Source organism: Mytilus edulis, chromosome 1 (genome assembly GCF_963676685.1).
Source record: "Mytilus edulis chromosome 1, xbMytEdul2.2, whole genome shotgun sequence".
NCBI classification, from domain to species: domain Eukaryota; kingdom Metazoa; phylum Mollusca; class Bivalvia; order Mytilida; family Mytilidae; genus Mytilus; species Mytilus edulis.
The window spans coordinates 5,647,861-5,673,105 of record NC_092344.1 but is presented as its reverse complement, the minus strand read 5'-3'; the positions used below and the strand labels follow the sequence as shown (position 1 = coordinate 5,673,105).

The following is a 25,245-nucleotide window of genomic DNA, read 5'->3' as shown; positions in this document are numbered from 1 at the left end:
TCAAAAAAAGGTTAAATTTAAAAGTTGTCTCCCATTGAAACTTCCGGCGTCCATAGAAGCGGTTCATTACAAATATTGCTACATTAATTTGCCTAAAAGGTAACATTTAGATTAATATATAACTGTTAGGATTTGAAAATTTTATCAAAATTCAACAGTTTATCGCCGTTTATTCACGTTAAGCACAAACACTTTGCAAATAGATTTTAAACTTTATTTGATTTTTGTTGGGTCTGCATGTTGTAACTTGCACGATTTTTCATTGGCATCTCCTCTTTACCGACTTCACACACAAGCAGATTCGTCCCCTAGCGTCTCCAAATGAGTATTCAATTCGACCATCTATTTGTCCCCCCAAAGTAACACTTTAACAGGATCTCCTGTAGTTGGTGATCGCAATACACCTTATCGCTATTTGTCCGCCATTACTGGACATCACACAGGGTCCCGTAAAATTTTGACGTCATAATTCAAAATATCTGACGCCACAATGGAAAAGTGATTGTTGTATGACGCCAATAGTTCAAGCGGAACAGATTCTCGGGTCAAGCGGAAATAGCGATAAGGTGTATACTGGTATACCAGTATTGTCCACAATACTGGTATAAAAATTTTGTACCAGTATTGTAACTTTTTATTAAAAAAACCAGCAATACTCGTACATTACTGATATACCAGTATTGTAGTTGTATTGTTGACTAGACTATATTGAAGATCAAAGGGATATTAAATGAACTCAAAAAGATTATAGAGGATAATACATACCTGCCAACTTTTGAAAGTGTCCATGGGGGTTTTAGCGCACGACAACAATTTCAAAGGTTACATTAATACTTTGCGACAACTATTTTGAGTGTGCTGTTTTGTGGTCTAGAAAAAGTGTCATATTTGTGAGATGAGCTTACATGCCTTTTTCTTAATTTTATTTGCATGATTCTAGTTATTATATATCAGTAGAAAAGATGAACATGTGGCTGCAAGACCAGGAATTAATTTCATGTGTAAGGATATTAAATAATTGTTTACTTTTCCAATTTAAAATTATGCACAAAGAAGGACCTTTATCAGGTTAGGAACAACACTTAGGGGTAACCCCTCAATGTAAGGACATTAAAACCCACTTTTTAAGTAAAAATGAGCACATATATATTCATATTATTTGAAGAAACTTTTCCCAAAGAACTATACATCTTATGATCTATCTGGTATTATACAGTATGGTCAACACATGTCCAAGAATTTTGATATGTTCTTGGCCTTATATCTTCTATATTTTCAAAATAATTGGACCCTTCATTTAGAAAGTTGTTCTAAATATAATGTCAGAATTTCCCAATTTTAGGTTAAAAAATCTACATTTTATGATTTTTCTATTTTATTTTTTACAAGAGTAAAATGACCCCTTGACTAAGAGAAGTCCCTCATTTAAGAGATTTCCATGTGGGGGGTTTTGTTTTGTCCATGTGAAAAATAAAGAACAGTACATTGTACTTTAAATAATTTGGTAATTTAATTGAATACATAAATTTATAACATTTGTTACAGCAAGTGTAATATCAATAAATTAGTGAATAAACTAGTATTTATTATCTTTATGGTAGTACTGCATCATTGTAGTTTGTCAATCAGTCATGCTTTTATTCTTATTTTGTGTAAAAACTTCCTTGCAGGTGAAAAACCATTTGCCATGTTCACGATTTGAACAAACAGAGGAATACAACACAAGTTCAAAATCTAGGATGTTAGAATATTCTTGAGAGAAAACTTTTTTGATTGGCTGATTAATTTGATCATGAGAAACATAGAATTTGATTGGCTGAACACAATTGTATTCCATTGTACACAGTTCAAAATCGGGAACAGTCATATTTTTCGTGTTGATTTTCACAAAATCGTGTTTTAGAGGGTTTTTCACGATCACGATCGTGCAATCGTGACAAAGGGTCAAAATCGTGTAGTACACGCCTAAATCGTGAAAGTTGGCAGGTATGATAATAATTAATTGTGAAATCAATTAACAACCAGTTAAAAGTCATTACTATACTTGCACAAATAAACAATTGCTAATAATTTCATCATATTTCTATATTTTATATAATTTAATATAGATAAAATAAAATAAAAGCTTATTATCATCTGAGTAATAATTCAAGCAAATCATTAGACTCGAACACTGTAAATTCAGCATTTACATGTATGCCATCACATATTTGACAGATATTTTTATACATGTATACATTTTTTGTCTACTAAGATCATATGCATTTGTTTTTCTTTATTTTCTTATTAATTTTTCACAACAAAAGATAACTATATTATTCATTAATTGTAAAAAGTTGCTTTATAGGGGAACCTTGTTATAATCAAATTTACTAGTTTGTCTACATGAATGTTAAGGGTTGAAGCAGTTGATTCAGAACCATGGACAATACAAATAGTAGCAGATACATGTATATCTACTGGTACAAATACTAGACCAGCATTTTGACAGTAAGAGAGCTGTACAAATGCTATCTGAAATAGCTTGTAATCTAGTAAGCGTTAGAGAAAGTCCACAGAGAGTGAATACCTAAATACCAATATAGGAAGGGGGAGGGGTTACAGAAATCACATCTGAAGAAGAAATAGACAATACCAATGCTAATGATACAGAAGCTATAACAGCATTAATGTCAATATAAAATTCACTAAAATATACTTCATGAATCTTGGAAAGAGAGAGATGAAAGAAAAAATAGAAGAAAGTACAGAGTTTGTTAAAATGCTGAGACAGAATGGTTAAGAAAAAAACATCAGAAGATTTAAAACTTTATTCGGTACCACGATTTCCTGAGAAATACGAAAAAAACATTATATCCTGAGAACAAACTAATGTATCCCGAGAAAAAGATTAGTTATGGTGTTATGCTACTTTTTATACATGTTATAGTGTTAAAGGGAAAATTCACGATTTTTTACTTATAGTTTAAATATGTTCATTATGACATAATATATATATTCACAAAGTTTTATCGCTATATGTGCAGCAATAAAGGAGAAATTCAATAATTAATGAAAAAATATTAACAACTTCCTGTAGGTCGTGACGTTTTCTCCTGGTTTTTGCATGCCGGGATTTAAAATACAATCAATAAAAGTCTTGGTTTTTAATGATATTTTAACGTAATCGTAAGCGCGCCGATGACTTATGCTTCATCTAATAACCAGCCGATAATAAGAAGATAAAACGCACAGACATCCAATGTACATATTCATGAGATAAATTTTCTATGTTAATCGTATATATCCGAATTAATTTTTTAGACAACACAAAAAGTTATAAATTTATTTTTGATTAATGCATTATCGGACTGATAAGGTGAACAAATTAAAGTACAATAATCTGTAAAGACAATATGTTAGTGTACTCTTATTGACCTTTTACTGTCTCTGCTATGACTAGGTTTATACGATGTGTGTATTCACGGTTCTGTGGCAATACTCGTAGATGGCTTGTTTAAAGGTAAATTGTTATTTGCACTTCGGTATTTAACCACGCCTCTAGGGCACACCTTGCCAGGTGTGACTGTCTATTGGGATTAGTGGGTTATAAAACAAGGGAGCATTTAATACACACATTTAAACTACATATTCAAGTTGGTGACAAATGAAAATAGATCGCCGTGGAATTATTTAATTATATTTGGTGCTATTATTTATTTGAATTCAAATAAATTAATTTACTAAGAAATAAACAATTTTCGGTTAAAGACGGGAAACTTAATTCATGTGTCAGAATGAAATGATATACACCTCTTGTCCTTGATTTATGTCTCATAAAAAAGGGGAACTTAGAAATTAGAAATAGCTTTACCAAAGCATTTTGATTGTCTTTATCAGGCCAAAAAATGTACGAGAACACTTACATTTAGACTTTTGAAACCCATGTATTAATTAATATCTGAAACTATCTGAAGACAACTCTACCGAAGCGGAATATAATATGTACGAACAAAGAAAAAATACTTTTGTTTTTAAATCTTTGCACATTAATGATTAATGATTGTTATCTATTGTTCATTTAATTACTTAATTAGTACCTAAAATATGTCTACCGCTTGGCATTTAATCTTGGTGTGGTAGGAAACGATTATTACATATAGATTATATTATTTGGATGAGGATTTGAGCTAGCCTATAAAAACACATTAATTAGTTAACATACATTCGAGACCAAAGGATATTAACTTTGATAATTCAATTAACTTATTCACATATTTTTCTCTTATGATTTGTGCGTGCTTGTTTCTATAGGACAGTGTATATATGGTCCAAAAAATAAAATCATAACTAAAAATATCTTGTTCGGAGAATGATAGTACTAACAGTGGTTCCAGGTCGTCAAGAGAGGTAGCTTTTGACGAGTATGGTCAATTTGGGTACGCACTAGAGCCAGAGTATACCGAAGAACAGCTTTATGAAATGGAAGCTGCAGAAAGTTCCCGAAATCAAGATATCCTTAGCAACCCTCGCCATTTTGGTAAACGGACAGAAAGTCACAGGACAAAAAGTCACAGGACATAAAGTCACAAATTTGATAGGACAAAAAGTCACAGGACAAAAAGTCACAAATAATTTTTTTACAATTTTTTGAATATATAAGAGAAATATCTTGAAATACTTACTTTTTAATACATAATTTCATATTAAAGTCAATGAAATTTATCATTTTACTTGAGAAAAAAAAGATTTATTCAATTTTAATCATGCAAAGGTCATATTTGTTGGCACCATGAAGCCATTTAAGTGCCAATCTACCTCGACATTTTGTTTTCTTAACAATTATTTGATCATCTTTGCTATTTTTTTGATAACTTTTGCTTACAAAGCTGGTTCATATACAATACTTCAAGAAAAATACAAAATTTTTTTTGTAAAAATAAGCATTTTTTATTCAAAGAAAATAATCAGAAAAAATGAATTGTGACTTTTTGTCCGTGACTTTTTGTCTGTGACTTTTTGTCCTGTGACTTTCTGTCCTACATTCGCCATTTTAACCCGACAGATTTGTGTTCGTGTACTAAATGCATAGTTATGCCGTTATTGACAGAATGTCTTTGTTGCCACGAATTTACTCTCTTTGATGGTAATATTGAATTGGGTGAATGCATTAGTGACAATATCGATTTCAGAACAGTTTGCCTGAACCCGGTTGTTCTTGAAACCAGCTATATTCAATTCAAAATATTTTATTGTTCAAGTATCAAATGTACATTTAAACAAAGGGATTGGACAACAGGCAGCTATATAATTTTTTCGAGGTACAAGCGCCATAGAGGGAGAGCTCCAGACGTACTAACTCAGAGCCAAAGCCGACTAATGGCTTATCGTCAGTTTGTTTGTTGGGTCAGAAAAGGACAACCACTTGGCAAGAGAAACAGAGTGACTATTCCAGCTTGTGTTGTTAACATTATTAGGGAAGCATTTCCGTCACAAGATGGTGTTTATGAAGACTTCAAAGAATGTGAAAGTGACACGTCAGACTCAGAATAGTTGTAAAATAGACATATGCTAGATTTGAGGCTCAAAATATTCTTTTGTATATGTATAGATAAAATATATATGTCTGCTTTAATTCTTTCATGTTCACATTTAGTTGAATTATACAATATACTTTTACTATTGTTCACTGTTGAAGGCCATACCGTGACTTATATAGCTGCTTAAGTCCACTTCATTTGGGTACGTGTCTCCCAAGAAAACAAACCACAACTTCTTATTTAATCAAAGGACTCATCTTTTTGCGAAAGTTTGGTATGCAAAAGTAAAAAGTTATAAATGGGTGTCTTGCAATATTGAAGTGATAATCTATTTGTCAGATCTCTTAAATCTTTTGACGAAATCAAACCATCATGGTATATTCTGCTTTTGTATAGACCCGTCACCGAAGTGTACTAAATGATATTCATATTATACATGTTAAATAAATGAACAAATAATAAACCTATCTTTTTATTGTTTTTACGCCCATGTCTGCTCATCGCCAGATATAAAGTTTCTCGCACGAAAAAATGGTATTAATTCCAGTGTCAAAATTTAAAGAACTTATTTTCCATGTTTTCTGGTATTGTACGAAAGAGAATTGACCTAACAAAAGAACTTCTATCTTAGGCTGTTAGTAACACATGTAGAGCAGTGGGTCGTTGTTGGACATATAAATCTTAGAAAGTGTATCATCTGTTAAATTTGCAGGTCACTGAAAGGGGAAGTCCCATAAGGAAGTAGGTGTTGAGAATGATTTTTTTTATATCCAGTGACACATATTACATGCGTATTCTTGAACGTTTGATATATCATTTACTTAATGTTCTCATCAAAATATTCGTTGATTAAATACTGTTGGCATACGTGGACTAGTCTATTTACAAATCTTTGACCCCAATTTACACAAAATGTATGTTTCTTTCTTATGTTCAATGTATATATGTATATATTTTAAATTGCGCTATAGTTCCGTAACTTTCTATCCAGGCGTATAAACGAATCGTCGACAAGTGCGTACATTTTTTAAATCAATATTTCTGGTATGTTCCAATCTGTCCTTTACTATTGACAACGAGTATATATTACATTTTCCCAAATTCACCCTTGGAAAAAATATGTAAATAGATTTTTATTTCTTCAAATCTTTTTTTTGGGGTATTATTTATATTTTATAAATAATATTCTTTACATCAGAAATGTTATTTATATACAAGCGTATGAGTTAAGTTATAACTAGTATATTGTATCACTTTCGGACACGCAAGACAGAGCTGTATATTATAGACCTGATAGTTCAAAATAGAAAGTTATAAGTTATCGGCCGTGTACACTGACCAATACCTACAGAAGTGAAACGATGCATGAACTTGCAAGCCCGACAGGAAATCGCTTGAATACCTGGACGTGTCACCTCACAATACCTTTGGGAGTAATACCTTTAGCCATGCTGGTGATCAGATGAGCGAAGATCCGAATTTATTTGAATAAAGTTTATTACTTTAAAGAATTATGAACGAATTAGATTTTCGAAAACAATTTTCACGGAACACTTATTTAAGAGTTTAACTTCGACTTTTTCACTAATTCCAATATTAACAGTTTAAAAATAACAGACTATGGTTATTTAAAAAAAATGAGAACATTTTCCGTATCAAATTAGTTAGTCAGATAAAACAATCGTACGATTGACAAGATATCGACACGCAATTACGACTACATCGGTTACTGTAGTTTTGGTCCTTTGTGGTTTATAGACATATCGTGATTATTGATCGTAGAAGATGACAAAATGGCGGAACGCAGAGAATTGATACTCAAAATTTAAAATCGATGGTGATCTCTTATCTAGCGGAATAAAACTTTAATATCTATAAATTTGAGAATTTTTATACAGAATGGACATAATATCAATTTTTGATTTTTTTGCGAAGTTTCCCTTTAAGTTGCAGGCATGATTTCTTGGTAGATTCTGACAAATAATAAAGTATAAATTTGCATTTTTATTTGGTCCTGTCATTATCACGTTTTCTAAAGATTCTTGAAAAAAATCTATTTTTTTTCCTTAAATTTACATATCAAATGATTTGAGATTAATCCTTTGAGAAATGAAAAAATTTTTGCATTTTTAATTTGGTCCTGTCTTTCGGTCATTTCATTCGGTCCAGTCATAATAAGTGTAACCCATTTTCACACAAGACATAAATGTACATGTACATATATATAAAAATCGATTTTCTGAAGATTGCGTGTATTTTTTTAATTATGAACGCCTTAAACCTTATTATTGTATACTGTAACACTAATTTAAGCAGTATAACATCTATAACACCATTAAAAATCTTTTTCTCTGGATATATCAGTTTGTTTTTGGGATATTACGTTTTTCTCGTAAATCTCAGGAAATCGTGGTACCCAACTTTATTTGATGACAATCACAGTGTACCATCTATGGCATCATCAGTTAAACACAATAATTCCTAATAAAATTGTCATGTCATACAAAATGTATGTTAATATCATTATGCATATATGTGACACCTTTAATAAAAGATTAATTACCTATATTGTTTATTTAAAAAAAAGCACAATACTGGAATACAATACTGGTACAAAATTTTTATACCAGTATTGTGGACAATACTGGTATACCAGTATTGCGATCACCAACTACAGGAGATCCCTTTAACACAACATACCTTTTAATAGAATAATAATAACAAATTAACATACATGTATGTCCTTTTCTCATGGGTTTTCATGGTATTAACTTAAGAATGCATTGTGATGACACAATTTCCATTGAAAAAGCATGCATAGTTGGAATTTGTATTTACATTCTAATATTCGACTAGACATTCTGCAACTAATTATTAATCCATTCCACTATGATAATTGTTTTAAAGTGTTAAAATTAATCAATATAGATAAATACATGCAGATAACATTGTCTCCAGTTGTTTCGAATAATATACCGTGTATTCCTTGTTAAGATCTAAAGACAAAGTATTTTTTTGGTAGCAGTGAATTATCAATAAAATTTTCAACAAACTTTAACATTCTCTTTTCAAATAATAAGCATTTAACAACAAGACAACAAAATAAAATTAATGAAAGTAATTAAAATTATTTTCATTGGGCTAGCAGCAGCTATTTTTGGGCAATTATACTCAATTGCATGAGTTTTGTAGTATGAAAAAGACTTTGACATTAACAGGACTATGTCTATGAGCAGCCAGACTTGACATTTGAATTGAATTGACAATTAAAAACATAATAAAAGAAAATAATGCTTATTCTGAAATGAAATTAATGGAATAAACAATTTATCACTCAACACTGCATTTTATTGTAATATCAACTTTATTTCAGAATATGTCTTTTGTAAGATTAAGAAAGACCAATCCATCTGGATGTATTCCCAGGAAAAAGAAAACCATTAAAAAACTGCCAGAATGGGATGTAAGTACATAAATCATCAAATAAATGTAATAGGTATGAACAAAAGAAGGGCAAATAAATGTAAAAGGTATGAATAAAAGAAGGGCAAATAAACTAAAGGCTTCTATTTATGGATGTTTACTTCTCTGGTATAAGAATAAAAAACTTTTTAAAAGACTGTTATAAAATGAAAGTATGTAAATTCAGGAACTGAAAAAGCAGAAAAAAATTAAGGGTTTGTTTTTCAAGATATAAGCCATTGAAAATTTGGCCAGAAATGATTCTCTAGACTTCTTACATTAAACATTGGCACCTTTTTTCTTTAAAATATTATGAAAATATAACAAGGATTTTATCATATTTAAATTGGCTTTTTACTTTATATGTAATAAAATTATGAAAATGTTCGAAGGGAAATTGTTTTATGGAGCTACACAGATAAATCCAGAGGATTCCGAGTATCTTGCAAAATTTCAAAAACAAGAGAAGCGATATCCTTAAACTGATAAGTTGAAAATAAACAAACATGACTAAAATTTTTTTTTACAATTACTGACATGACTCACATTCTGAAATAATAATTAAGTTTAATATAATATTTCACCTCCAATAAATGGTTTATTTGTTATGGTGTCTGCCATGAAAGTACAACATAGGGCATGTAGGGATGCTAATTGGATGACAACAGGGTAAACGAATGTGTAAAGATTATAATAGTTAAGAAGTCAAAAGACCTGGATGCTTTATGCCTTTTATTAAGTTTTATAAAGATACCTTCTTCTTTCAGTACAGAGTCAGACTCTTCTTGAGTGTATATAAACCTTATTTTATAAAGTTTTTGTCTCACTCTGCAATGTGTCCATTGTCCTTGACCTCCTTTCCATGGTTCAATGACTGGTTTAAAACACTCAATATTTATTTTGTTACGTGGAGTTCTGACTTATTTTGAGTAACATGATAATTTTATATGATGTACATGTTATCTGAAAGGGTTCATCAATGGGTTAGGGACAGACTTATTTTAATGTGCATTTTTGTTGAGCCTGCAACTTTTGTTGCAGAATGCTCGACATAGGGATAGTGATCCGGCGGCGGCGTTAGCTAACTTCTTAAAAGGTTTATATTTTAGAAGGCGAAAGACCTGCATGCTTCATACTTTGTATATAGATGCCTCATGTTACGAAGTTTCCGTCAGTCACATGTCCAATGTCCTTGACCTCATTTTCATGGTTCAGTGACCACTTGAAAAAAAAGTTCAGAATTTTAGTAATGTTGAATTCTCTCTTATTATAAGTAATAGTATAACTATATTTGATATGTGCATACCTTGCAAGGTCCTCATGCCCGTCCAACAGTTTTTTTCATGGTTCAGTGGTTATAGTTAAGTTTTTGTGTTTTGGTCTGTTTTTCTCATACTTTATGCAATAGGTCTACTATATTTGTTGTATGGAATGATTGTAAGGTGTACATGTCTAGCGGGCAGATGTCATCTGACGACCTCATTTTCATGGTTCAGTGGTCAAAGTTTAGTTTTTAAGTTTTGGTCTTTTTATTTAATATTATATGCCAAAGGTCAACTATATTTGGTGTATGGAAATATATTATGATCTATATGTCAGTCCCGCAGGTTTTATTTGACCATGACCTCAATTGCACGGTTCATTGCACAGTGTTAAGTTTTTGTGTTTTGGTCTGTTTTTCTTAAACTATAAGTAATAGGTCAACTATATTTGTTGTATGGAAGCTTTGTTAGCTGTACATGTCTGCCTGGCATGGTTCATCTGACCTTGACCTAATTTTCATGGTTCATTGGTCTTTGTTTAGCTATCTTGGTTAATGTTAAGTTTATGTGACAGTTGTAATAAAGCTTTATACTTAGGACAATCAACATAATATCAATGATTAGTAAAGAAGGCGAGACATTTCAGTGTGTGCACTCTTGTTAAATGTATAGGTATTTAGTTTATTTGACGATTCAATTTGAGTGAAATTACTTACCGGTACATTTATTTTCCATGTTGTTTTTTTTATTGTTTCAGGATAATTTACATGATATGAATGAATTCAAAGCTACTCCTGAAGAAATTGTAAGTTTAATTGTCTTTTAGAACTAGGTTTAATTGTTATTGCACACGATGGAAAACATATTTTTAATGAATTCACCTACCATTTAACAGTAACACAAACCATGGTCTTATATTCTGCTAGGTCTGATAGGACTGATTGTTACTGAAATGGTTTTATCAATATTCTCTCTCAGAATTATGGCACTACAAGCATTATTTCTGTGAACAATTATCTTTAAGAGTTGTGCATTGAATTAAGGTAAGCAAAACTTACTTTTAATTTATAGCATATATATATATATAAAAATAACAAGATATGACATGATATCCAATAAGATAACTATCCACCATAAACCAATGAGACATATATTTAAGCAACTATAGATCCCTGAACAGCCTTTAACAATGAGCAAAATCAAAAACATATACATGTACTATTACAGCTTTAAAAGGCTCTGATATAACAATGTAAAACAATTCAAACAATTAATGATAACTTACCCCAGACTTATACCAAAATCTCAATCAGTACATATCCAATGTAGTGCAACAACTTCATAAACTGTCAGAGAAAAAAAATGTTGTACAATGCAAATCCAGTTTCTTTGTTATGTGAATCACCATTTCTGTTGATGTTTACTTGCAGGCAAGACGAAAGGAAGTACACAAGTCCAAGCATGCTTTAGCTGCAAAACTTCAAAAACAAAGACAGATGAAAGGTGAGAAAAAACAAACAGTTTATTTCTGGAAATGCATATATATTTCTATATATACATTTCCCCCCCCCCCCTGAGTTTGTGTTTCAAATTTGTTAAACATCAGAGTTGCAATAAAAAGTTTACCTGTGTAATAATTAAAGTCAGAGTTATTTGCCTTAGCCACAATGTTTCAAAAACACTGTTTTGAAATTTTAATTCAACTAACCAAATTTAAATTGATGATTGATCCTAATTAGATAAAAGTGATAAAATAAACACAGCTTAATTATGAATTGAAAACTGTCCTGAATAAGTCTGTCTAAAGTTGATCAAGACTGGTTAAAGTCACTATTTTCCTTCTTGTCAGTGGCGGATCCAGAACTTTTTGTAAGGGAAGCAAGCTCCAGTCATGCTTCAGTGATTCCTCTATAATCAACCATTTTTTTCCTACCAAAAGGAGGAAAGGGGGGGGGGGTAAAGAAAGAAACAAAAAATCTACATATTTATTTTGGACCAATTTTAAATTTTAACTTCTAGGAGCTATAAGTTATACATAGAGATAAATGTAAATTTGAACTGTTACACATTTGGTGATATATTTTGTAACTTGTTATGGACTACAATATATAAGTTATAAACTTTACAAGGAATATCATAAATTGAGACAAAATGATTTTTTTTTCATTTTCTTCTTTTTCAATTAACAGATTTAGATTACTGTCAATGTAAAGGTCAGGAATTGAAAAATGCATGTACAAGTTATTATCTGCACCAGCTATTATATATTGTTGTTATTAAGTATTATTACTATTCATTTGACTCTTTACAGCAAGGAAAGCTGATTTGAGCATTTCTAATACAGAAGCAAGGAAGCTTGCTATAATGAAAGAAGTTTTGTATGATCAACAAGAGGTAAAATTCATTTATGTTTTCAAATTTGACCTATTGCAGGAAAAAATGCTGCTTTATATTTGAACTTACTTTTATTTGAAGTCAGTATTTAGATTTTAAAATGTGTACCTCTTTTTCTGTGATTGTTCTGACACTCTCAAATAATTTTGTATGACTATATATATACTTCAACAAAAGTAGAGTTGCATTTTTTTTCTTTAATCATTAATCAAAATACTAGACCATGTTCAATAAAGTGGGAAATATTTGTCAGGGTTTTATCTCTTATTATTATAATATCACAAAAATACCATGCATGCATTTGATCAGAAAGGAAGATCAAAATGAGGGATAATGAAACAGAAATCACAAATTTATACCATGTGAAAATAAATCAACAACGGTATGAATTATTTATTTGGCTTTAAAATTGATGAAATAACATTATAGTTTCAGAGTGTTCTAGCCAAATCAGATAAGATGATGGCTGTTGTTAAAGACCTGTTTGGTGATGCACCCAATGTAAGTAATGCCAGAAAAATGTTATAAACAGGGTTCATTACAACTCTCTTAGAGGAGTCCTTGAATCATTAGTTTCGTATTTCGACTCATCATTAGTGTCAATAGTAACCTTTGTGATATTTGTAATGGGGGCAAATAGAATTTTACCTAATAAAAATATTAAATCTTATACATTTCCCAAGTGAAATGAATTGGGATGTTAGTTTTTTCTTTTGAATTGTTTCAGATTATATCAAGTGTTTTTATACGCCCGTCAAAATTTTGACGGACGTATTATGGTATACAAATGTCCAGTGTCCGTCCGTCTGTCTGTCCGGCGTAAACATGTTGCACCGTAACTTGAGAACGACTTATCTAAATTTCATGAAACTTAATATAGTTGTTTTTTATGATGGTCAAATGATCTGTATACTTTTTGCTGAAAATAAGATTTAAACTTTTTGAGTTACTGCACTTTGTTACTAAAACATGGGTGTGTTTTTTTTCACATGTCGCACCGTATATCAAAAACGATTCTTGATTATTGCTTAAAACTTTACACACTTCTTAGTTATATTAATCTTAATATCTGTATACTTTTTGGTGATGATTCAAAATTTCATTTTTGAGTTATTGAGTATTTTGTAAAAAAGGGGGAGGGTTTTTTACATGTCGCGCCGTATCTCAAAAACAATTTATGATTATTGCTTTAAACTTTACACACTTCTTTGTTATATTAATCTAAAGATCTGTATACTTTTTGGTGATGACTCAACATTTTATTTTTGAGTTATTGAGTATTTTGTAAAAAAGGGAAGGTTTTTTTCTTTACATGTCGCGCTGTATCTCAAAAACAATATATGATTATTGCTTGAAACTGTACACACTTCTTTGTTATATTAATCTAAAGATCTGTATACTTTTTGGTTTGATTCAAAATTTTATTTTAGTGATATTTGTAAAAAATAAACAGGGTGGGGGGTGGGGTTCACATGTCCCGTCGTGTCTCAAAAGCAATAAATGGTAATTGCTTAAGACTTTCTCAGCAACTATTAATGATTATTGCATAAAACTTCCACACAAGACGTCAGGCGTATCATGCGCTCATGGCGCAGCTGTTTATTATTTTCTGAACTTGATTTAACTGTACAGTCTATAAAGTACATGTACCACTGTTAATCTATTGATATGTGTCATGATACAACTTCTTTCTTAATTACTGAATCCATTCTTACTCCATGCATATCAATAAATTAACTGTGAAACTAAAAAGACTGTACAAACTTTGGACAGGCACACGTGTGGCTTGGTTAAACATGTTTGTGAGCACTCCTAATCTATAATAGTGTTGTAACAACACAACATAAGAACAAACTGTAAAAATCAGTAGCATTTGGCTTATCTCAAAAGATTGATACAAGGAACAAAAACAACAAACACAAAACAATAGCCACAAAGCATCCATATTAGAGTACTCATGTTTACTGAAAACTATTGCAAAGCCAATTATAACTTATAAATGAATTGTGCTCCCCAGAATAAATATGAGTTTATTATAAGGGTATTTTTGACTTTATAACTGCTTAGTGAAGTATTATCTATATATTTTCAGTAGTATATGCAAAGATCTTTTGGATACCAGTATATTTACTAATGTAATCTATAATGTATTATTTTTAGAGAATGCCAGGTGTTCCAAATGTAACTTCAGCACCTAATGGTGATGGAAATCACAGGTAAATATATTTTTATTTCTCCAGGGTTGGATTTTTTTTTAGAAATTACGCATCTCACCTTATAACCAAATACATCATTTCTAACTACAAAATGTGCTTATTCTAGTAAATATTTTATCTTAAAAAAAAATCAGATTCGATATCAGAAGTGAAACAATTGAAAACTAACAGCCTGATTTTAGCTAATAACATTTTGTGAAAAACAGCAATCAACAAAAACCATTGGACTAAAGGGTCTTGCTTTGAAACAGAAACATTAAAAATTTGAAAACATTAACATGTTTTTGGGCACTCTGCTGAAACTTCCCCCTAACATAGGCTAGCAGTTTTATAAAAATTAGTTAAGGCCCATTTCAAAACATGAACTAATGATGTATCTTTGTAATTTTGTGTATAGTAGTATCAGCATCGATGTATCTCAATCCTACACAATATATGAGACACTGTCAACCTCCGACATGTGTGATTAGGACTAAATATATATGAATGTACCATTTTGTATTACAGGAATATAGTTGTCCCACTCCATGAAATCAGAACTAAATCAGACACTCTGAGTGAGTCCATGGTAGACAGGTCAGCATTGAATGACCTTGAAACAGATAGTGGTATGTTACTAATATTAATGTATCTAAAAAATCTGAAATATTTGTACCTGGTCATTTATAAAGAAAACTTACTAACATTTTTAAATAGGAAATCTCCAGCATTCGTAAGCTCAATCTTCAAGTACTTTCTTTAATTTTTAATATGGTTCCCAATGTTAAAGAATGTTATCTTTTCCTTTATGAAGTTACGGTACATAAAGTTTATTCTTTATTATTTGATAGAGTAAGTGGGGTTTTCTTAAGACTTCTTGTTTTTTATTTGTTTATTTGTATGGATCTGTGAACTAGTATTAATACAGCAAATTAGGAAAAGAGATTTTACTTTCATTTATTGATCAGATATTGAGATTATTTACAAACTAATTTATTTTCATTATCAGATGATGAGGATGACGAAGATCCAAGCTTCTATCAACCAAAATTTAATTTAGACAGATTTCAACAATTTTTGGCTAACGAAGAAAAGAATCATACCATCAGCACAATCAGTGGTCAAGCACAAATGAGCCATCTTGACCAAGGTCCAATACAAAGTACACAGATACAGCTAGACAGCATGCAAAATACTAGAGGTATGGCCTAAAGTTCTAGAGATACTTAAAATGGTATACCTAGGTTTATTCCTTTACTGTTAATTCATTGTTATTCTTGAGATATTAATTTTTGCGGATTTCATGGGTATTGCTGTGCAACAAAATTAAATGTTCAATTAGGAGTGAACTTTCTATGGACTTATATTTGAAACTTGGACAAAATCATGATTTCAAACATCCATGTAAAATACTTTCCTCAACCCATAAATTTAATTAAAAAAATATTTACAGTAAAAAGAGTTAAAAAGTTTTTTCTTGAAAGTCCACTTGAATAGAGTTTTCTCTTTTTTTTTTACTTCACAATAAAAGATCAGAATAGATTTAATTCAAATGCTCCTGATAGAAAACATATTCACTCAAATGTATTTTAACTCCAGATTTTGAAACACCAAAGAAACAGGTGAATGGTTCAATTTTGAAGGCACCAAATTCTGCTATGAATGACACAAACAAGATAAAGAAGTCAAAGAAAAGAGTTGCACCTAGTCCACAGCAGCAACACAACACTACTTCTAACATGAATCTAACAGATCTTAGGAAGGTGAACAATCACAATTATTATTGTTAACCATTCGACCACCTAGACTGAACTAAAAATACAGCTTTCATTGGTCTATATATAAGTATTTCTTAACAAGTGACAACTCTAGGACAAATCCATCCATTGGAACACCAGTGAAGGTGATACACAGCAAAAACACATAGTATAATAAAAATGATTTTTCCTATAGTTGATCTCATTTGACAGGGACTAGAGGACTAAAGTAGGCAATTGATAACTTTTCCTTCAGCTTTGCAAGGACAGAAACCTTAAGTGTAAACTTATTTCTATCTTAAATCAACTCTGAAAATGATAAAAAAAATTAATTGCAGAAATGTTGAAATTAAATCCTTAAGAATGGCTGTCATATAAGATTTCAGATAGAATTAACATATACAATTGATGATTATGTTATAATAAATTAACATTTGAAATACTTATTTGGTAGTTTTTGCAAATGTTATTTAAAATGTATTATCAATATTTAAGGTATTGGAAGGTTTGGAAGATGAAATAGCAGAATATGAAAGAAGTACTGGACGAAGAGCCCCCGCTGAGAGACACAGACAGGAGAATTTCTCTGGTTATACATTGTCTATTGTTGACTCTGTTACAAAACTATGTAGATATCTCAAGGAGGTATGGAACATGTAAAATTATATCACATTCATCATCATAAAATTAGGTAGAACAAGAATGTGTCCACAGTACACGGATGCCCCACTCGCACTATCATTTTCTATGTCTAGTGGACCGTGAAATTGGAATAAATTCTCTAATTTGTCATTAAAATTAGAATGATCTTATCAAAGGGAACATGTATACTAAGTTTCAAGTTGATTGGACTTCTACTTTATCAAAAACTACCTTGACCAAAAACTTTAACCTGAAATTTGCACTATCATTTTCTATGTTCAGTGAACCGTAAAATTAGGGTCAAAACTCTAATTTGGCATTAAAATTAGAAAGATCATATCATAGGGCACATGTATACTAAGTTTCAAGTTGATTGGACTTCAACTTCATCAAAAACTACCTTGACCAAAAACTTTAACCTGAAGCGGGACAGACGGACGAACGAACGGACGAACGAACGGACGAACGGACGCACAGACCAGAAAACATAATGCCCCTCTACTATCGTAGGTGGGGCATAAAAAGAATTTAGAATTTTATACTGTGTGCCTTGAAATGAACAGACCTATACAGTGTAGACAAAATGCCTATACCTATTTAATGCATTATACCTATTTAATGCATTATACCTATTTAATGCATTATACTTTTTTTAACTCTTTTTTTTTTCATCACTTGACTTTATAAATATGTAGTAGGACCTAAATATGTAGTAGGACCTAAATATCGTCCCCCGTCAACTATTAATTGGAATGAGTGTCGTAATATCATCAACGACTCACTCCGCGCCTACTGTTTGAAATGGGTAAAACGGGAAAAAGCTGACAAAAAATCTTTGGACTCTTTTTTTAATTCAGTAATGAAGATAGTTGATATTCGAATACAACATTTTAAAGAACATTTTACCCTCAACAAAAACTATAAAAACCCTATTTCGCGTATCAAAAATAAACTAACAGAACTAGCCAAGGAATTTGTTTTTGTCCCAGCTGATAAAGCTGCTAATAATATCATTATTGTTTGACGTAAATTTTATATAGAGGTTCTGCAAAAGGAAATCACGAATTCACCAACATTCCAACTGACTTCATTTTCAGAAAACGACATCTGTAACAAACATAAACTTTTAACTACTTCTTTACAAGCAGAACCAAACACAATGAAAGTCCCAACTATGTACTGGCTTCCGAAGCTGCACAAAAAACCTTACAAATATAGATTTATTTCATCTTCCAGCCATTGTTCAACTACTAAATTGTCTGTTTTACTTACTAGTACACTTGGTACAATAAAAAACCTGATAATAAATTGTTCAAATAAGGCCTTTGAAAATAGTGGAATTAATTACTTTTGGAGTGTCAAAAACTCGTTGGAAGTACTTGATAAATTGCATGCATATATTGGTGATTTTGAATCTGTTCAAAGTTTTGATTTTTCTACCCTATATACCACTTTGCCTCATATTCTTATTAAGAAAAAATTCACATCCCTAATTAACTGGGCATTTAAAAAGTCGGAATGCGAGTACATATGTTCAAACTCTTTTAGATCATTTTTTAGTAGCAATAAACAAAAGAACTATGTCAATTGGACATGCTTTGATACTATTTATGCACTTGAATTTTTACTTGATAACATTTTTGTTCGCTTTGGAGATTCCGTATATCGTCAAGTTATTGGAATTCCAATGGGGACTAACTGTGCACCACTTATTGCGGACCTGTTTTTGTATTGTTATGAGTTACAATTTATGACTAAAATTAGCAAAGACCCATCAAAACAACATTTGATACAAAAATTTAACAATACTTTTAGATATTTGGATGATATATTGGCTCTAAATAATGACGACTTCAGTATGTATACTAAAGAAATTTATCCTGTAGAACTTACTTTAAATAAAGCTAATGATAACAATGACCACTGCCCTTTCCTCGATCTTGATATCTATATCATAAACGGGAAGCTTAATACAAAAATTTATGATAAAAGAGATGATTTTTCATTTCCTATTGTTAATTATCCATTTTTAGATGGTGACGTTCCCTTGTCACCATCTTATGGTGTTTATATATCTCAACTTGTACGATTCGCTCGTGTATGTAACAATGTATTAGATTTTAGCGAGAGAAATTTATGTATTACTGAAAAATTATTACACCAGGGTTTTCGATATCACAAACTGGTCAAAACATTTACTAAATTTTATCACCGGTATAAGGAAATAATTCGTAAATATAACTCAACATGCAGACATCTTATACGTTCAGGTATTTCACATCCAAAATTTTATGGAAATATTCTTTATAAAGCACAAAAATGTCAGTATTCTCCTCAGAAACTAACAAAACCTTTAAATAGACTTATTAAAAGGGGATATAGTTACGATACTGTTGTCAGGTCATTAAAGATTGCATATTTTGGCTTTAACATTGATTCACTGATAGGGTCTTTGCATCGGAACTAAACACATTTATTTCTAAAAAAAAAAAAAAAAAAAAAAAAAAACAGTTGTTGGCATGACACGGGTTATGTTCTTCTCATATATTTTATGATAGTATGATACTAAACCCCTAACGGGAGGGATTGTACCTGATATTCATATGATGAAGACATAATCTTTCAATCAGTTTAATTGAGGTCTGGAGCTGGCATGTCAGTTAACTGCTAGTAGTCTGTTGTTATTTATGTATTATTGTCATTTTATTTATTTTCTTTTGTTACATCTTTTGACATCAGACTCGGACTTCTCTTGAACTGAATTTTAATGTGCGTATTGTTATTCTTTTACTTTTCTTCATTGGCTAGAGGTATAGGGGGAGGGTTGAGATCTCATAAACATGTTTAACCCCGCCGCAATTTTGCGCCTGTCCCAAGTCAGGAGCCTCTGGCCTTTGTTAGTCTTGTATGATTTTAAATTTTAGTTTCTTGTGTATAATTCGGAGTTTAGTATGACGTCCATTATCACTGTACTATTATGCATATTTTAGGGGCCAGCTGAAGGACACCTAAGGGTGCGGGAATTCTCGCTACATTGAAGACCCATTGGTTGCCTTCGGCTGTTGTTTGCTCTGTGGTCGGGTGGTTGTCGCTTTGACATATTCACCATTTCCTTTCTCAATTTTATTTATCAATCAATTAAAAAAAAAAACACACATATTTTAGGCCAGGATAATTGGCAATTTGTTTTACTGAAATTAAGTTATATGTTAAGTGTCAATTTCTGATTGGTTTTTATTAGGGTGCAATCCGGTAATACATCCATCTTTATAACACTTTGTATTCAATGATGGGCTTTTTAAAATATTTATAAAAAAGCTATAATTCCATTTTCTGTCACAGAATGAATTGAGACTGAAAGCTGAGACAACAGTAAGAGAACAGCTAACAGAAGATGTTACACAGTTAGCACAGCTTATTGATGCTCTCACCTCTGTAAGTCTGTATTTTTATGACTCCCCATTTTAGGTTTTTATTATTGTTGTCAATGGTTTACCATTAAAATGACAACTCTATTTTTATAATGCTCTATAAATACCTATGCATTTTGAATCTCAATTCAAGGATCACCTCTCTGATTATCCAGTAGGTTTTTTATTTTTCATCCTGAGGGTAATCTTAATTTATAGCAAGTTTGATCGTTAAAATCTAAAAACTTTATGATTGAATATGAATCCTTATGCATAATGTATTGTTTTTTTATTATGAAGGATATTATTCTTACGCAAGAAGAGTATGCCAAGTTGAATAGTAATTTTACCAGATACAGGGAAGAAACACACAGTGAAATACTTTATCTTAAGGTAAGTTCTAATACTTAATCTTTAGCCACTTAACATATGATTGTTGATTTTAGATATAAAAAAAAAAAATTGATGATACAAGAAAAAATAAAAATCTATGAAGACTTAAAATTTATCTTCTTTCTTTAGTTTATCCCCCATCATTTTGATAATGGCCAGTTTTTTCTGGATATGAAGGTATACAGCAAACACAATTAATTCTGTACCTATATAATGCTGAATTGAATATAAACGAAATGAGAATGATTGCAACATTTTATTTAATTTATTTAACTTGTACTTTTTTGGGGTATAAAATATTTTTGAAATAAAAAGATAGAATTTTTAAAAAAGAAAAGGATCATAGACTGATTTTGGTATAATTGTTTTGGGTCTTGAATCTAAAATTGTTTTTTTATGTAATGTTTTTTTTTTTTTTGTATTAAACAAACCAGCTTTTCAACACTTAAATTATAAATGTTTCCTGTATTCACAGACAGCTGTACAGAATCTTAGTCGTCCTCCTTCTCAGACTGTGCCTCTAATGGAAGATATAACTCCACCAAGACATAAATCTCCACCACAGATTACAGGTTAGGCTGTAGATATATGATTGTGTAGAAAACAAAATAAAAGTTCTGAAAATGCTGAAAAATCATTGGGAAAATGTGCAGATAGATAGTACATAAGCAATAAATTAGATATTCATGATGTTTTCAATCTGCATGATAGTTCATTCATATGACATTGCATGAATACAATCTATTTTAACAATGTTTAACAGGTTAGGGAATTGTAGCAGCAGAATTAGATAAAAGTTTATAATTCAGGTTTTTCAAAAACTTTTCCATCTTCAATAACTTTCCAGCATTTTCTACAAAGTTTTAAGAAATTTATTGACTTATATAAAATGTGTAATAGAAAAAAGAATGACATTTGTTCACATACTGTGGACATCTAAACACAATAAGTACAAAAGTTATTGCAGTGAAAATTGATGAATTGATGTAAAACACCCAGTGGCAAATATAACATGCATGTTGGGACGAGAATATATTAATAAAATGTATGCATAGGGATGAAAGACCCCCAAGTGATGACTGTTTATAAATGGTATGGATTTAAATGTTTCTGTAAGACAATACATATATGTATGTAACACATGAAAAAGAAAATACCATCAAATACACACAACTATTTAGAAAGAAGAGTTGTTGTTTGCTGTGGTATTTTTTATGGTCCATGATACTGAAGTTATGAATGGAAAAGAATTATTTTTGTTATAACAATAGGAATAAACTTATTTGATTTCAGATGAAGTGCCTTGGCTTGAAAAGGAGGTAAATGGGATACCAGATTATTTACAGGCAGATTCTGCAGCTGTTCTATTATCACCCCCTGTGAGAAAATCAAGAATTCAAAGGGAACAAGAAATGTTAGAACAAATGGGTAAGATATTTCCATAGTAACAATCTGCAAAACATTGTGTGTTATCATTAAGATGTAGAAAAATAATGAATGTAGATTCTGAAAACAATATGTACATTATTTGATATTCTTGGAAGTCCCTATCTTATCTTTGAAATATTACATTACCAAAACATGTTCTTGTGAATGACAATCCTTAAATCAAGTCATAAGGTTTATTGCTTTTTAAAACTTAACCTGGAATTTTTGTACATATATGAATCTGATACAATTTTTAATTAATTTAATTTGAACTTTAATAGGAAGACAGTCATCATTGGTAGATATAACAACTGCTGTACAGAATGACTTACAACCAGATAGTGGTTTACCTACACCAAATTTTAACCATCCTAATGTACCATCTTCACATTTCCAATCATCACAACAATATCCTGGTTCAATTTCATCACAATCTGGTTACCAGCAGTCTGGTACAGGGCATGTTCCAGTCAATATACATACTGGTTACCATCAGGGTGGACAGGTACCAGCCACATCACTCCATCAAGTATCACAAGTATCAGTTCAGAATGGCATGTCAATTCCTCAAAGCAGACCACAAGGTCACACTCAAGGTCCAACTAGAATGGCTGCACCGAACAGGCCATATTCAGTGAGTACTGTTCATCCAGCTGGTGCTAATGCCCATGTGCGTGTTCCTAGACCAAGTCTTCTTGTTCAAAGTAATGTGGGTGTTTCATTACCAGGTGCTAGACAAGTAGTGCCATCTGTACAAGGACAGTTACCTAGCCAACAGTCTGGACAACAGCAAAATAACAAAACCCAGTTAGCAAATCAAATATCAGAATTAAACAAACAACATGAGGAAGCACAGAAACGACTACAGAGTCTAATGCAGCAACAATCTAATCAGATGGCAGGAAATACAAATGATAACTACCCTATTCAGGTCAGTCATATAAGGGGCTAGAGATTAGAAAGAAGGGATAATTTTAACGTTACATCAAAACATAGACATAGCTATATATCTACAATTGCCATCAAACCACTTACTTAATTTTAATGAGTTGTTCACACAAAGTAAAGGTTCATTTTGCAAAACTTAGAACTGACTATTTATATGCAGAAGATAGAGAAGAGGGTTATAATACTGACCGTCCAATGGCTGTATTGCAATTCAAGGTCGTTAAAAACTTAAATTTTGTTTGAGGGTTATCAATTTGTGAAAACTGCTGAGTTTATCTTAATTTGCTACTAGATATTGAAAATCAAGTTGAAAAAAAACATCACAATTAAAATGCTTTAAAAAAAATAAAAATCTGTATTTTGTCATTTCAGCATGGGTTGCCAGCATACCCAGTTTCACCACCAATATCACCAATATCACAAAAGTCTGAAGGATATCTTAGTCTCCAAGGCATTGTTGATCAGGTATCACAATTCTTTAGTTTAGTAAAATGCATTATTATATGAGGTTTTATTTTTTTACTTCAATGATATTAGCGGGGCTGTTGGAGTGTGCTGTCACCTATGTTGGAGGTTTTATTATTTTACTTCAATGATATTAGTGGTGCTGTTGGAGTGTGCTGCCACCTATGTTGGCAGGTGTACTTAGTTACAGTAAGCTCTTAGAAACTGTAAGATAATGTTTTTATATGCATCTTGACACTTTTTTGACAATTGGACTTCTTTTTGATGGTTCTGACAATGGTATCAATCAAGTTTAAAACAACCATGCAAACTTTTGTAAGTCTTACACATCTATTTTATGTTCTTAGATAATAAGTGAGGTACAGTCTTATTAAATGTGTTTAATGATTCCTCCAGGGGAGCATCACTGTCAGTCAGGTTACTTTACCTACCATTCAATGCCAACTAAAGTGAAATGTACCAAAAGTAGCTCAAAGTATATATTTTAAAGAGTTGTAGATTTTTACTTTATTTTTATTATGCCCCATTTATGGGCATTATGTTTTCTGGTCTGTGTGTCCGTTCGTCCGTCCGTTCGTTCGTCCGTTCGTTCGTCCGTTCGTTCGTCCGTTCGTCCGTCTGTCCCGCTTCAGGTTAAAGTTTTTGGTCGAGGTAGTTTTTGATGAAGTTGAAGTCTAATCAACTTGAAACTTAGTACATATGTTCTGTATGATATGATCTTTCTAATTTTAATTCCAAATTAGAGATTTAACCCCATTTTCACGGTCCACTGAACATAGAAAATGATAGTGCGGATGGGGCATCCGTGTACTGGGGACACATTCTTGTTGTCTTTGATTTAATAATCCTAAATGCAACTTTGTTACTTTCAGAGATTGCAAAATGGTGAAGGACCCAAGCGAGGGATTACTGTATCAATACCTACTGTTGACTTTGAAGCTTCTCCCCAATGAAATAAAATACTAGTCTGAGTGATATCATAGTAACATCTAGTGCTCTATTGTCATATATATATCTTATAAAACTTTACTGTGTACATTTGTACATGTGTACAACTGTTTTAAGTTATAGTAATTATACTCCATGCTATAAAGTACCTACATATAGTTTTTGACCCTTCAGTCATTCAGACTTTGTAATAGTCTATTATCTGTTTTCTGTAAGCAGTTGTTTGTCTATTTTTTTCCTAGTTCCTTTTAAAGTTAGGTGATGATTTGAAGGATTGATGTATTATTTTATTTCTTTTATTACAGACCCTTTTTGCAGAAGATGACTTTTTTATTGTCTAATTCGTTCTCATCTTAAAATTAATTAAATATTTTCCACTAGACATTAATTAACAGCAATCTATCCATCAATTCACTTTTTGA

At 31.2% G+C, this 25,245-nt stretch overlaps 1 protein-coding gene across 1 annotated transcript; it reads left to right on the top strand.

The window, feature by feature from the left end:
• The first annotated feature begins 4 nt into the window (after nt 1-4).
• LOC139510149 (spindle and centriole-associated protein 1-like) lies at nt 5-24,959 on the top strand. The gene is made up of 18 exons (XM_071296496.1): nt 5-99; nt 8,893-8,982; nt 11,001-11,048; nt 11,674-11,746; nt 12,555-12,637; nt 13,067-13,138; nt 14,798-14,853; nt 15,361-15,461; nt 15,842-16,033; nt 16,432-16,595; nt 17,085-17,234; nt 20,574-20,666; nt 20,942-21,034; nt 21,510-21,606; nt 22,328-22,462; nt 22,744-23,393; nt 23,783-23,875; nt 24,748-24,959. Exons 2-18 carry the CDS (start codon nt 8,896-8,898, stop codon nt 24,826-24,828), a joined length of 2,268 nt encoding a protein of 755 aa, XP_071152597.1. The 5' UTR covers nt 5-99; nt 8,893-8,895; the 3' UTR covers nt 24,829-24,959.
• Nucleotides 24,960-25,245: the final 286 nt, after the last annotated feature.